This window comes from Siphateles boraxobius, unplaced genomic scaffold, assembly GCF_051911475.1.
Source record: "Siphateles boraxobius isolate OS27281-9 unplaced genomic scaffold, OSU_SipBor_1 30, whole genome shotgun sequence".
NCBI classification, from domain to species: domain Eukaryota; kingdom Metazoa; phylum Chordata; class Actinopteri; order Cypriniformes; family Leuciscidae; genus Siphateles; species Siphateles boraxobius.
In genome coordinates, this window is record NW_027508920.1 from 3,245,729 (window position 1) to 3,261,311 (window position 15,583).

General features: G+C 44.1%; 2 protein-coding genes across 2 annotated transcripts in view; both read right to left on the bottom strand.

Annotated features, from left to right (window-relative positions):
• Positions 1 to 7,655: 7,655 nt before the first annotated feature.
• cyba (cytochrome b-245, alpha polypeptide) lies at positions 7,656 to 10,215 on the bottom strand. Its single transcript, XM_077248125.1, has 6 exons — positions 10,046 to 10,215; positions 9,588 to 9,657; positions 9,342 to 9,416; positions 8,993 to 9,076; positions 8,815 to 8,896; positions 7,656 to 8,226 (listed from the first exon to the last, which is right to left on the bottom strand). The coding sequence occupies exons 1-6, from the start codon at positions 10,101 to 10,103 to the stop codon at positions 8,035 to 8,037; spliced, it is 561 nt and encodes a 186-aa protein (XP_077104240.1). The 5' UTR covers positions 10,104 to 10,215; the 3' UTR covers positions 7,656 to 8,034.
• Positions 10,216 to 12,716: 2,501 nt separating this feature from the next.
• Positions 12,717 to 15,583, bottom strand: part of mvda (mevalonate (diphospho) decarboxylase a) — a 40,594-nt gene continuing 37,727 nt past the window's right edge. Inside the window, exons 8-10 of the mRNA XM_077248149.1 lie at positions 13,367 to 13,482; positions 13,136 to 13,244; positions 12,717 to 12,940 (exon numbers count right to left, since the gene is read on the bottom strand). Coding sequence (XP_077104264.1) covers positions 12,851 to 12,940; positions 13,136 to 13,244; positions 13,367 to 13,482 — 315 coding nt within the window. The 3' untranslated portion in view covers positions 12,717 to 12,850. The remainder of the gene's footprint in view (positions 12,941 to 13,135; positions 13,245 to 13,366; positions 13,483 to 15,583) is intronic.

A 15,583-nucleotide genomic window follows, 5' to 3' on the forward strand; every position in this document is an offset into this window, starting at 1 on the left:
TGATTAATCAGGCCAGTTTTTCTGAATTGCTAAAACACTAAACCCCATTCTCTGAACCAAATTCAGGTAGTTAAAACACTGTTTGCAAATCTCATGCACTCTTTTTGCAAAACTCTAAACACATTCTCTCTCACTAAAACACATTTTGCACAATGATGCACTTATGTTTCAAAATGCTAAATACAAGCAGGCAAAAGTCAAACACAACTAAATTACAGTTGTCATCGTTTACACACAACGAATCAAAATTGTTAACACTTATTTCTGAATTTCCTTGGTTAACAAGGAGGAAGAGGATGAGGACGAGAAAGAGCAAGTTGTGGAGAATGTTGTCAAGGCTGGATCTGGCTTTAGGATTTTTCCCTTTGCCTGCAGACATGACATTGCCTGTGATGTGGACAAAGTCCTCCGGCCAGACCCAACATGAAGACATTATACTGAAGCAGAATCAATCTCTCCCTTGATTTAGTAGTTGCAAAACTCTTCTGAGTGTACTGTAACAGGCTTTTCATTTTGAGTTTTGTGTTTAAGGTTTTGAGAAAGTGAGTGATGGTTTCAAGGAATGTGTTTTAGCAATTCAGAAAAACTGTAATGTTTTAAAGAAAAAGTGATTGATCCGACAAATTGGTTTAGGCGATTGAGAATTTGGTTCAGAGCATGGGGTTTAGTGTTTTAGCATTTCAGAAAAACTGTAATCATGTTATCTTTTCGTGAAAGGAAATGAATCAAATGTTTTTGTTCATGTACTATAACATTGGAATATTGTCTGATTTTCATTGCAAAATGCAAACTTTGGAAATGCATGGCTGTATTGAATGGTTACATTGTGGAGAGAAATAATTATTTTCATCAATGCGCAGTACTGGACTTGTGTGTTGTGTTTGGTCACTATATTCATGTAATTTACTCTAACAATATCTCTGAAAAAAAAAATCAAACACAGACTATCCTCAACTCAAGTTACCTTTATATATTTAGTTCTTATATAGCGCTTTTTACAATACAGATTGTTTCGAAGAAGCTTTACAGTGATGATAGGAAAATAATGCAACAAAGTTTGTTTCGGCTGTACAGCAGATGTAGAAGAAATTAGAAAAGTAGAAATGTTTAACTTGTTTAAGTTTGAGCAGTGTTAAGTGGTTCAAACAGAATCCGATTGTATCAACCATGAGTGTGCCATACGGTCAAAAATTAGGTTTTGTTAAATTATTGTAAAGTTTTGAATGAAGTGTGTCATTTTGCAAAACTACTGAGGTGTTCTGCTACTTGTGTGTATGGAAGTGTGAATTGTGTGTAGTGTTTTGACAAAATGAGCTTTGTTTTGTAAAACCGTGCTTAAGCAATCGTTAAAAAAAAAACTGTCAGAGGATCGCCCTCTGCTACTGATATAATTAGGAAAAGTTATTATAAGTATTTAACACTAATCAAAGAATTAATCAAAATTTCAAAGCAACAATAATTTGTTTACAAGTCACTTAACATTATGTTATACACACAACAATGTTATACGTTGTATTAACACAAAAAAGAGGAAACGAAACGTCTACGGTTACGTATGTAACCCTCGTTCCCTGAGTAGGGAACGGAGACGTTACGTCGGATGACGACGAATGGGGTTTCGCTTAGAAAGCCTATCAACTTTGAGTATTACAAAACGAGCCAATGGCAAAGAAATGCCATGGGTCTGCGGAATTTGCATGGCGTAACTCCGCCCCACCTCGTGGGTATAAAAGGAGGAAGCCGGCAGCAAGCAGATATGTTTCTTCGCTGAGGAGCCAAGACTGAGCTCAGGCGATCCCCGCGGTACAGCGGAAAGTGGCAGGCAGACGTAACGTCTCCGTTCCCTACTAGGGGAACGAGGGTTACATACGTAACCGTAGACGTTCCCTTTCGTTGTCACTCCGAGTTACGTCGGATGACGACGAATGGGGTTACCAGTCTAATCACGCCACCTTCTCAGCTGTCTTCCAGTGCCCTGCGTAAATCGAGATCCCTGTCAGCCTGGACAAAGGACTCCATATAACACAGGAATACCAAGGTACACTGGGAAGCATATCCCAAGCTTAGGGGAAGTATGCAATTAATGCCAGCCCGGAGGGGGGGGACTTAGAGAATACACATATGACCCGAAGGAAGCATATGGAAAACACTGGGGTGTCCAGCCGCAGGTGGAATATTTCAACCCCAGGGGTGGCAAGGTGGCTTGCCAAGGGAAGACACACGCTCAGAGAGGCTTACAGTGGAAATACACATGTGGGGGTCGCTCAGAGGAGGGACCATGCACACGGGAGGCACCTAGCCGACGCACAGGCAATAGACACTGGCGCCGACGTCAGGAGTGCTGGAGGAGCTCAGGGCTTTCGGAGATGCTCACCTGAGGAAAATATCGCACGTATCCAGTCCGTGGAGTGGAATGGCGAGCAAGCGAAGACACCTGAGCGGGTCCGGTACTAGCTGGTTGAAGCGAGTACACGAGAGGACACAGGCTCCACTCGGAGATTATAGAATCTGGCGAATGTGTTAGGTGTCGCCCAGCCTGCAGCTCTGCAGATGTCTGTTAGCGAGGCGCCATGCGCTAGAGCCCAAGAGGACGCCACACTCCGGGTGGAGTGGGCAGTCACACCAAGGGGGCACGGTCGACCTTGCTGCTGGTAAGCCAAAGCAATGGTGTCCACTATCCAGTGAGACAACCTTTGCTTGGAGAGAGCCTTTCCCTTCAGCTTCCCACCATAACAGACAAAGAGCTGGTCTGAGGTCCTGAAACACTGCGTTCTGTCTACATAGGCGCGGAGAGCGCATACTGGACAGAGCAGTGCCAAGGCTGGGTATGCCTCTTCCGAGGGCAGCGCTTGCAGGTTCACCACCTGGTCCCGAAAGGGAGTGGTAGGAACCTTGGGCACATATCCAGGCCGGGGTCTCAGGATCACGTGAGAGGAAGCCGGCCCAAATTCCAGGCACGCTTCGTCAACGGAGAATGCGTGCAGGTCCCCAACCCTCTTGATGGAGGCCAGTGCAACCAGGAGCGCTGTCTTTATAGACAGGAACTTAAGCTCGACTGATTGCAGGGGCTCAAAGGGAGCACTCTTCAGGGCAGTTAGAACCACTGAGAGGTCCCAAGAGGGAACGAGAGGAGGACGAGGAGGATTTAGTCTCCTCGCTCCTCTACGGAACCTGATGATCAGGTCGTGCTTCCCCACCGACTTACCTTCGATGAGGTCATGATGTGCGGCAATGGCGGCAACATAGACCTTCAGGGTGGAGGGAGACAGCCTTCGCTCCAGCCCCTGTTGAAGGAAGGAAAGCAAAACACTGATCGAGCATCTCCGGGGGTCTTCTCGGTGAGAAGAGCACCAGTTGACGAAGAGGTTCCACTTCAACGCATAGACGTGTCTCGTGGACGACGCTCTAGCGGAAGTGATGGTAGCCACCACCGCTGGTGGTAGGGTACTCAAACCTGCCTCGTCCCATCCAGGAGCCACACGTGGAGGTTCCAAAGATCGGGACGAGGGTGCCATAGGGTGCCCCGTCCCTGAGAAAGAAGGTTCTTCCTCAGAGGGATCGGCCAGGGAGGTGCTGTCGCGAGGAGTACTAGTTCGGGGAACCAGGTCCGGTTGGGCCAGTAAGGGGCAACCAGAATGACCTGCTCCTCGTCCTCCCTGACCTTGCGCAAAGTGTGCGCAAGAAGGCTCACTGGGGGAAACGCATACTTGCGGCCCTGCGGCCAGCTGTGCGCCAGAGCATCCGTGCCGAGCGTGCCCTCGGTCAGGGAATAGAACTGGGCGCAATGGGTCGAGTCGTGAGAGGCAAACAGATCTATCTGCGCGTCCCCGAACTGGTCCCAAATCAGCTGAACCGACTGGGGATGGAGTCGCCATTTTCCAGGGAGGGGCTGAAGCCGTGAGAGCTCGTCGGCTGCACAGTTCAGCGCTCCGGGAATGAAGATGGCTCGAAGCGACCTCAGATGCTTCTGACTCCATAGGAGGAGGTGGCGAGCGAGTTGTGACATACGGCGGGAGCGTAGACCACCTTGATGGTTGATGTACGCTACAGTGGCGGTATTGTCTGAGCGGACTAGTACGTGTTGACCCCTGAGCAACGCCCGGAAGCGGTGCAGGGCAAGGCGTACTGCCAACAACTCGAGGCAATTGACATGCCACAGCCGCTGGGGTCCTGTCCAGGAGCCCGCAGCAGCATGTCCATTGCACATGGCGCCCCAGCCCGTGGTGGAGGCATCTGTTGAGACAACAACATGCCGGGAAGCTCGTGCCAGGGGGACACCGGCCCTGAGAAAATCGAGGTTCGCCCACGGGGTGAAGAACTGACGGCAGGTCGGAGTAACTGGTACTCGGAACGTGCCGTGTTGCCATGCCCACCTCGGGACTCGGTCGCGAAGCCAAAGCTGGAGCCTCAGGCCCCAGGAGCCTCTGAAAAAGTTTCAGTGGAACCGCACTCTTGCCCTCGAATTGTCTTAGGCAAGTCAGCAGTGACTGCGCGCGCTCGCTCGTAAGCTGCGCGGACATGGCGACCGAGTCGATGTCCATACCGAGAAAAGAAATCCTCTGCACGGGGCAAAGTTTGCTCTTCTCCCAGTTGACCCGAAGGCCCAGACGGGCTAGGTGCCGAAGCACTAGGTCCCTGTGTTCGCAAACCTGATCTCGAGAGTGAGCTAGGATCAGCCAGTCGTCGATATAACTCAGGATGCGAACCCCTTGCTCTCGAGGGGGAACAGGGGCCGCCTCGACGACCTTCGTGAAGATGCGAGGAGACAGGGCTAGCCCGAAAGGGAGAACCGCGTACTGGTATGCCTGCCCCTCGAAAGCAAACCGGAGGAACGGTCTGTGTCGAGGAAGAATGGAGACATGAAAGTAGGCGTCCTTCAGGTCGATCGCTGCAAACCAATCCTGGGGCCGTATGCATTCGAAAACGCGTTTGGCGGTGAGCATCTTGAACGGCATCCGGTGAAGGGAGCAGTTCAGCACGCGCAAGTCCAGGATTGGCCGTAACCCACCGGTTTTCTTGGGGACAATGAAGTAGGGGCTGTAGAAGCCGGACCTCATCTCGGCTGGAGGGACAGTCTCGATTGCACCCTTCGCCAGCAGGGTGGCAATCTCTGCTGTCATGATAGGGGCATTGCCACCGACCAAAGTGGAGCGGACTCCCCTGAAGCGGGGAGGAGACCGTGCGAACTGAATTGCATAGCCGAGCCTGACGGTACGCGCGATCCAGTGGGACAGACGGGGAAGCTCTAGCCAGGCTCCCAGGAACTGAACCAACGGGATCATGCGAGCCACAGGCGTCCCCCCGGAGGGGCAGCGAGGCGGAGTAACTGGCCCAGATGTGGACGGCATAGCGGCCCGGAGAGGGGGCACAGTTAGCAACCGCGCCCTGGCAGAGGGGGCCAGGGGAGGACCAGGCTGGTCGTCCCGCGGGGGCCTGCTCTGCCAGGGGTCTGGCGACAGAGGGGGACAGGGGCGAAGCGGTCCGTGGACGGCACGCCGTGTCAACCGCCTCTGGGACAGAGGGGGGCGAGGAGAGCACGGCTTGTGGGCGGCGCTCTGTGTCGCCCGAGAACTCTGTGAGCTCAGGGAAGAGTGGATTTTTTCTGACTTTAACCACATTAGGGTGCTGCCCACCCGTGGGTGAGCAGCGGGGAGTGGAGAACAAAAGATTCTCCCCCGGCCCTCCACCGGGGGAAGGAGTGGTCCTGCTACCACCTCCTGCGAAACAATCATCATCCCTGAGCAGCCCGTCTCAGGAGCGCCGCTTGGCCCGGCGTTTAGCGGGGGGCGGGGCAGGAGAGGGCTGTGGCGCCTTCTTACGGCTTCCTCCGCGACCGGCCCTGGGTGGAGGCTGCTGCGTGGTCCGGGCGGGAGCCGCAGGAGGGCGCCCTCGGCGGGAAACAGGTCGAGGCGTCTGCCCGGCCGGCAAGGTGGAGGCAGCAGCGGGCCGGCGGGGCAGAATGTGTCTGATGGTCTCGGTCTGTTTCTGGGCAGTTGAAAACTGTTGGGCAAAGTCTTCAACTGCACCGCCGAAGAGGCCGGCCTGGGACAAGGGGGCGTTAAGCAGACGGGTCCGCTCAGCGTCCCGCATGTCAGCCAGGTTCAGCCACAGATGTCGCTCCTGGACCACAGCTGTGGACATCACCAAACCCAGGGAGCGTGCGGTAACCTTCGTCGCCCGGAGAGCAAGGTCGGTCGCGGCGCGCAGCTCATCAAAGAGCCCTGGGTTTGTCCTACCCTCGTGCATGTCTCTGAGCATCTGGGCCTGGTAGACCTGCAGAGTGGCCATAGCATGCAGTGAAGCAGCCGCCTGTCCCGCCGCTCTGTAAGACTTCGCCACCAGGGTCGACGAAAATCTACAGGCTTTGGATGGGTGCTTAGGCTCGCCCCGAGAAGAAGCACTCTGAGGACATAGTTGCATGGCAACAGAGCGTTCAACCGGGGGAAGCCCAGTGTACCCACGGGCAGCTGCCTCATCGAGGGGAGGAAAGGCGGATGAGACCAGCGAGCGGTCCCGAGAAGACAGGGGGGTCTTCCAGGACTTCGAGATCTCATCATGCACATCCGGGAAGAAAGGTATTGGGGTTTGCCGAGGACGAGGGTCGGCGGCCTTACCCAAAAACCAATCGTCCAGCCGCGAGCGCTCAGGACAGGGTGGAGGCCTCCACTCAAGTCCGATGCTCGCGGCTGCCCGGGAAAGCATGGCCGTCATCTCCGGATCAGACTCGAGCACAGCCGTATGCACACCGGAAGGTGGCAGCTGTGACGAGCCCTCACTTCCAGAAGAGTCAAACCCGCCTAGTGATGCTGCAACAGACATGGCATCTTCCTCTGTAGCTTCAACTGAAGCACGCGGGCCACCAGAGGGTAGACCCGCGGGAATCAGCAGTTCACTAGCGGGCACCGTCATTGAAGAGGGGGGCTGGGGTCGCGGACACATAGTCGGCGCCTTGTTCCAGACCGTAACCCTCAGATCACCCTGGCCACCAGCCGCAGGACGGGGGGTGGATGAGGGGACTCTCACTCTTGCGAGTTCACGGAGTCTCGACCGTAATGACGCGATGGTCATGTTCCCACAGAGAGAACATGAGTCATCCACGAGCGCTGCGCTAGCATGATCAATGCCCAAACATACTATGCAACGCTCGTGCCCATCAGAGTCCGATACCAATCTGCCGCAACCAGAAGTACACGGGCGAGACATCTTTAAAAAGACGTGCCACGTGTAAGCTCTTTTAGTGAGAGAAAACTCAAGTGTTGAAGCACCCGGGGAGAAACGCACCGACTGGCAGACCACTGCAACAGATCAGCAGGAAGCACGCTCTCGCCGTAGATCGCCGTCACACCAACACTCGAGGTACTCGTTTGTAAAGCTGACAATTCAGAGATGGCTTGTGGAGAGAAGAATACACTTGGCTCCGAAGCGAAAACATATCTGCTTGCTGCCGGCTTCCTCCTTTTATACCCACGAGGTGGGGCGGAGTTACGCCATGCAAATTCCGCAGACCCATGGCATTTCTTTGCCATTGGCTCGTTTTGTAATACTCGAAGTTGATAGGCTTTCTAAGCGAAACCCCATTCGTCGTCATCCGACGTAACTCGGAGTGACAACGAAAGGGAACTTAGCAATATTTTAACTCTATAAATGACAAATAATTGAATGAAGCAAATCCTGAGTTTATTGTAAATACAAATAATGACATAACACACACTCTTGAGGTAAATAAACAAAATCTCTGTTAACATTTTGACAGCATCCAAGTAAACATATTTTTCCTTCTATTATTATATTAGATGATAAAAACTGATCTCACATAAAAATCGCTCCTCTTATCAGTGGCAATAAAAATGAAAAAGTATGAAAATGTATGTATGTAACAGGGATGTATAAAATTGATCAAGGTCACACCCAAGATATTATAAAATAAACAATACAAGTTTGTCAGTTTAAACTCATTATAAATGCTTCATATTACAGTTACTTGTTGCTGAAGCCTCCTTGAATTATAGGTAAACTGTTTTCACACTGGAATCTTTATTCGTTGATGGTCACAGACATGGGATTGTCATACGCTGCAGTCCCTAGGTTATTCACTTTCTTTCGGCGGAGTTCGGGAGGAGGTCGAGGTGGAGGGTTTGGAGGAGGTTCTATGATGCTCTCCCCAACACGCTTTGGTGGCTCTGTCCGGGGCAGTATTGGCTCCCAATGCTCTCCATGAATAGCAGCCTGTGATGCCAGAACAATCATGTACAAAAGGCTGAATTTAATGTAAATAATCTTTACACCAAGGCCATATGGCCACACAACCAAATACTTCCAAACATAGATGTTGTCCCAAGACTTCTTTAAGGCAGAATTCATATGATTCTAATGAAGTGGGATACACTACACATCATACACTTATATCATGTCAGCATCACTTGTCAGCACAAAGACAAGGAACCATATATGTTTTTAAAGCTTGAGTTCACTCAAAAAGGAAAATTCTTTTATAATTTACATAATTCACATTTTCTTTATTCAGTAGAACTTAAAAGGAGAATGTGAATGTTTAACAGAATGTGCATATGGACTACTTATAATGTCATATGAGTTTGAAACCACATGAGTGTGAGCAAATGACAGAATTTTCATTTTGGTTGAACTGTTCACTCACTGTAACAGTTTGAAAGTGAAAAAGGGGATTTTACAAGAGGAAACATCTGAGCATGAAGCAATAAGATCTTCTTTTAGTTTCCTATTTTCTTCTAGTTGTGGTTGCATTCACATTCATTCTGTCACTGAATTATTTTTGATTTGTTTGGAGGAACTTACCGAAAGGTAGATTAAACTGGCAATTGCTAGACACACACTTCCCAGAACTGTGGCTAACATGAACCCTCCAGGAACACACAGCCTGCAGGGTAACACACACAGAAACACAGGTGAGATGTTGTCTTATCCCACAACAATAAAAGTTCATGGACACCTGACAGAAGATTGACAGACTTACGCAGCGTGCAAGAACGCTCTGATGTAATAGTTTCTGGTCAGGGGTCCAAAAGCCTTTACACACACGGTGAAGCAGTACTGACCACTAAAAAAAAAGAAGAATATATATATATATATATATATATATATATATATATATATATATATATATATATATACATATATATACATTAAAACAAAAAAGCCTTTCAAGAAAAGTGTATGATTCCAAGCACACAAGGAAGTTTATACTATATAAATGACTCAGTCCAAAATGTTTTTATGGTGTGGTGAAATCACCAGGCTGTACTTCCTGTAATTACTTACAGTCTCAAATGAGGTCAGGTTGATACATATTAAAGAACACTTACGTTCTCTCAACGCTGGTGCCTTTGCCCCGTTTGCTGCGGGGATATTCAAGCAAACACACAAACACACCGGCAGCACTATCAGAGTAAAGGATATAAATGTATACACTAGAAATACACTTGTGAACTTTACCACAAAAAAATGGTAGGCTACTTTTTCAGACTAAAAGAACCAATGAGGAAAAGAAAATGAAAATTAGGCCAAATTAAAGCCATTTATAGGAAAGATCTTGAGGTTGTTAAGGATACATGCCGAACGCTGCAAACTGCCAGTCTCTGAACTGACCGGCCACTCCGACGATTCCACCAGTCGCATAAACTGTAACAGGAAAAAAGTTTAATGTCATCACGTTTTTTTTTATATTCACACAAGCCTGCATTAACGCACATATGTATTTTTAAAGATAAAAATAGTAGACCTATATAAGAATTTAAACATTGTTCTTTCACATGTAATCATTAGCTCAGATAGTCTACTGAAAATCAACTTTTTGGTTAAAATATAGGCTAATTAAATAATAGGCTATATAATAATAATAATAAAAAACATCACGGAATGAACGACAGCTTACAGTTTTATACGTTAAAACATTTAGTTATGTAGTATTCAAATATCAATGTAATGTAACTTCCTCGTTTAAATGCTTTAGACAGCCAAAACAAACAAAACAGAATGAGATAAAGAATTAGAGTATGTGTGTTCTTACTGAGTCCAGCAGCCAGAGCTTGCTCGTTAGCCCACATAGCCCACTCAATCTTCCCCATGGCCACTTGAGTCCGTGCTGACACTGATAAATGAAGTATATTTTCAACTTAATTCTATAATACAAGTGGGTAGTGGCCAGTGTTTCATAACCCCAACCCTTTCATTTCATCACTTCCGCTTTTACTTTGCGCTACGTTTCATCAAATTGACGCAAACTCTGAATCAACATGCTCCACCTATGCTAAATTTTCCATATATTGCAATCATTGTTCACAACTTATAATAATAACTGAGCTCATTGTTTCTGCCGTAAATTAATACTTTATTAACTGCGTGATTTGTGTAGGCTACATTACTTGGACAGTCACATCTGATAGATCACTCTTTGTAATTTAGACACATGCATTTTCTGTAAAGCTGATTTGAAACTATATGTGAAAAGCGCAATACAAATAAATGTGAAATGAATTTAATCAAATTATTCAGTAAATTCGTTAAGGGAAATTAAAGCGCTATAGTGGACATGTCAACAAAGATGATGACTACAGGAGGCGGGACGACAGCAAAAATGAAACTTCTTATTGGTCAGACGAGTTGAGGTCGAGTCTAAAATCGAATTGCACTCTTGCAACTCTTGTTTGTGTTTCAATAAAAATTATAAGGGTGTTTCTCAAACGGAAAGCTGCATCCTAGTGAGAATGCGTCCTTTAGAAGGTTTTAAGCTAGAGCTCTCCTCAGTATTAAACGCTGGAATGAGACGTTCTAGTAATGTTGCATTCCAGACAGCCCGGTATTTGGTAAATTTAACATTAGACATTAAGCTTATTTATTTTTATTATGCAACAGTAACAAATACAAAAAACAAGAACATTCAAAAATAGACAATAATAATGAGGGTTACAAGACAAAACAACAAAGAATATTAAATTAACTTAAGTGTACCATGACAGAGTATTACATGCAGTAGTTTTTAGATTTCTTCAAGGAGTTTAAATACATATCAAATTCTTTCTTAAAAATAAAAAGGATTTTTCTTTGAAAATGTACATTAGTGAATATAAAAAATGGCAATAAAAAGTAAATTAATTACAAATTTAAAATGAGAAGGGTCTAGTTAGATATTAAGTTTATGTTATAATACATTTGTTTGTGATTTTCGAAACGATTTCAAAACGATGTTATGTTGTTTTTGTTCTGTTTTGTGTGTGTGTGTGTCATAATTGACGCAAAAACACGATATGCTCTCGTTGTGTCGTGGTGACATCATGTGGACAACATGTGAACCTGTCTGATTGCCAGGAATTTACCGAGGTCTGAAGTGGGACATCATTTGTATATTCCCACGTCAAACCTCGTCTTGAATGCAGTTGTTTGTGTGTGTGTGCATCCACAGGTCCGAGGCCTTTATCTTTGCAAGCACCCATGTAAATATGTGAATTTAAATATGATGAACATGCTCCTGAAAACTAACCCCCAGTTTCACAGACAAGTCTTAGCCTAGTCCCAGACTAAAATGCATGTTTGAGCTGTTTTAAATAAACTTGCACTGCCGTATCTTAAAATATGTCAGTGGCGTTGTTTTGTCTCAAAATGCACACTAATGTTTTTTTAAAGGCATTTTATAAAAACTACTTAATGTCCTAATTGAACTAAAGACTAGTCCTGGCTTAATCTAAACCAGGTTTCACCAGGCCCTTATGTTTCTCTTATTTTCGATCTCCCCCATTCATTTTTAATTGGATGGTCATTTTTGACTCAGATCAATGAGGCCTACAATCAGTCAGTTTAAAAAATAAATACAAAACCTGTCCTAATTGAAAGAAAACAAGTTGACAAAAAAAATTGAATCTTGATTGAATATTTATTATAAGCTATGCTATTTAGTAGGCTGGACATTTTTGACGGGGAACACCACAGGTGTGACTCGTGCACTGTTCCATCGTTGGCCAGAGGAGAACTGGCCCTCCGACTGAGTCTGGTTTCTCCCAAGGTTTTTTTCTCCATTCTGTCACCTGATGGAGTTTTGGTTCCTTGCCACTGTTGCCTTGGCTTTTGGCTTGCTTAGTTGGGGACATTTAATGTTCAATAATATTATTGATCTGCCTTACTTAAGGTGGACGTTGACTCAATTTTCTTTTAGAAACAAACTCTGTTATATTATTTTCATGTTATCACTGTGAAGCTGCTTTGATACAATCTGTATTGTAAAAAGCGCTATATAAATAAAGGTGACTTGACTTGACTTGACTCTGTAGAAGATAAAAGCATTTCAAAACAAACTGCCTAAACATTAAAGAACACCAGTATGATACATTTTTTACATTTTATTAAATATTGCCAAAATTACCCACAAATAATGCTTTTTGTTTTGGTCAAAAATTGAGGTGCATAGGCTCAGATAAAGGAGGCCTTTATGCTGATTCTTTTTCGAGATACGAATGTGTGCAAAGAATTGTGGTGACTTGGAAGCTGAGGTATGCAGCCTTACTAGGATGCAGCCTTCCGATTGAAAAGCACACCCATCAGCATGAAAAGAAAGTTGCAATATTCTTTTCTTTCCTTTTGTGGCATATATCCAGGTGAAACCATAGACATACATGTATTTATGGCGGCTTCTAAATAGAAACAAAGATAAAAATCCCTTTATACAGACCATACAAAAAGACAAATCATGTTAAAAATAATTATTTTATTTAGAGTAAATGTACTCTTTAGACAACAATTTATATTAAACTATATTCACAAAGTAAAGTATATATTTATGCAAAATCTTTTTATTTTTCTTGATCTAAAATAATTTTTAAGGTTAATCTGAAACTGCACTCTTCTTGGGCACCCCGTCAACACCCAACAAATGATGGTTAGGATCCTCCACCACACATGGTCCAGGACCAGCCTTAAAACAGGTTATGCAGCAATTATGATAAAACAGGTCATGCATACAACACCATTTTGCACTGACACAGAATTCACTAAGGGTATAGTGTTATATAAATATAGTGAGACAAACAAGGTATTTTATTTATTTTTAAAGAACTATTAGATAATAGATGAACGTGCCTTACAGTTAATGCAGTTTCCAGACACTCACCTTAGTGCTGATTATGTAGTGTATACCCTTTGGAGTTGGCTCCATATTAAGGTCTCTCTTCAGCTCCTCAGAGAGGTCAGCTGAACATACAGGAAGACCTCTGACAAACCTACAAATTAAAGTTACTGCATTGAGTTATAACTTGATGTGCTTTGTTTTTCGAAGAGCTGCAGTGTTTGTTTTAATGTCAAAGTATCTATATTAACAGCATGCTTGATTTGAGCAACTTACTCTGATCCATTGGCTTCTGAGGGAAAGAAATGACGAACCACCTGTACAAACTCTGGTACGTGCTCTTGCAAGGTGTAAATAACAGCATTAGGACCAGCATCAAAGGTATATGCCACCTGAAACAAGACAAAAGGTGCAAATACATCAATCCACTTACATCAAAACAAAGGAGTATGCTGACATTTAAAGACAGAGACGTAGATTAGACATAGGGCCAAATAAACTAATCAGGGAAAATTAGCGTTACCTACTGACAACGTGCAAATGAAAAAAGACAGACACAGCCGGATCATTTCCATAATGACCAACGCAATCAACCAAAAGCAGCACAAATTAGCATCTGGTTAAAGAAATAAAAGGAATTTTTTTTAAGGCCGTCTAACGTTCATCTTAAAACCATACAAACATTCCACACACTATCAGAGTCAACAGGTTAACTATATACTACACTATATTAAATCATATGATACCATTTCATACTATACTATTCTATTGAAGGATCTAAGGATTCTTAATAGCAACCTGTTTGTGCAGCTTCAAGAGAGCTAAAATACATCTGTTGTAATTAATTAGTGTTGTTACTTTGTTTCCTTCAAATTACTTGCTATACCTGTATACTAATTTAACAATTTAGCTGGTGATAGAGAGATGGAGCAGGGACCCCCGATACAAAATGTGTCAAAGGAGCTACATATTAAGCACATAGCCTTCAATATTAATAGAAACCAACCATACAGCCACAACCAACAGTTGATTAGAACTATGCACATTATTGTTGCACATGATTAATGTTCTGTATGTTACTTTTCATTGTTAAAATTGAGATTTATGTATCATAACAAATATACATGTTGCAGTAAAAATCGCAATTCATTAGTTATTCACAGTTGTTTTAATCACAATTATTTTAATGGGTTTGCAATTATACATTTTAATTTTACTGTCAGATGGACAATTAAACATTTACCTGAACTCTAGCTTTAGGTGTATAAACATTTTAATTTTACTGTGATATCAAATCAATGAGGGTGCTTCTGAAATTAGTGAGTGAGGGTGCTCTAGTAAAGTGCAGATGTAATGTGTAACTATTGGGTCCACCATAACAAGAATATGTACAGAGAGAGTCTGTAAAGTCATTACAATTAGTATAGAATAGAATTTTAAAATTATTTTAATACCTTTATTTTTCTGTTAATCTTATGTCTGCATTTACATGGCTAAATGCGGATCTACAGTATTCTGACGTCATATTTTTCTCCCGTGCTATGGTTATCACTCTGTCAATCATTGCAATTTCGAGAGTGCATCCCGCATATGAAGATATCATTTCCGAAATTTTGCAGCGTGTAATTGGCCTTCGGTCCTCTAAGCCAGGGGTTTTTAAAGTGGGGTCTATGACCCATTGCAAGGGAGGCCATGAAATTATTTGCTATACTGTATATCCGGACTACAAGTCTTGTTTTGTTTTTATCATCTAAGATATGTAACGATTTATACTCCAAAGTGACTTATATAATGCATTTAATGTCAAATAAGCAAAGTGTAGAAACTTAAAAGTAGGCACTTCAAGGTTTCTATATATTTCTTATGTCTGCATGACAAGTAGGCAGTAATCTCTACAAAGTTTTGATTAATTTTTGTAAACTGCTTCAGGAAAAAATTCACAGAGACCAAGATGGCAAGCACATTGTGTTTGTTTTCTTTTATTTACAAAAGTACAACGTTTTACTGTTTTTTTGAAGGTTCACAAATGAAAATAGACCCTTTACCATTTCCAATGTCTTACTTTTATCTGACAGGGTATATTAAGTTGTTTCCGCTGATATAAGGAATCCAAGTGGTCGCGCTGGAGTCTCACGCACACACACAACAATATTAGTTCTTCATACATTGCTAACTTGACGTTGCAGCCTCTTATAAGACAACTACACTCATACACTGTTCATTCGTTGGCCAGAGGAGAACTGGCCCCCCAACTGAGCCTGGTTTCTCCCAAGGTTTTTTTCTCCATTCTGTCACCTGATGAAGTTTTGCGCCCCGATGAAACGCACCAATTCACAAAATTAACGGAATGCATAGCTGATATAAAAATTTGGATGACTAGTAATTTCCTACTACTTAATTCTGAAAAAACAGACTTTCTAATTGTTGGGCAAAAAACCTCTGCACAAATTAACCAAGAATACTGTCTAACAATTGATGGCTGCTCTGTCAAGT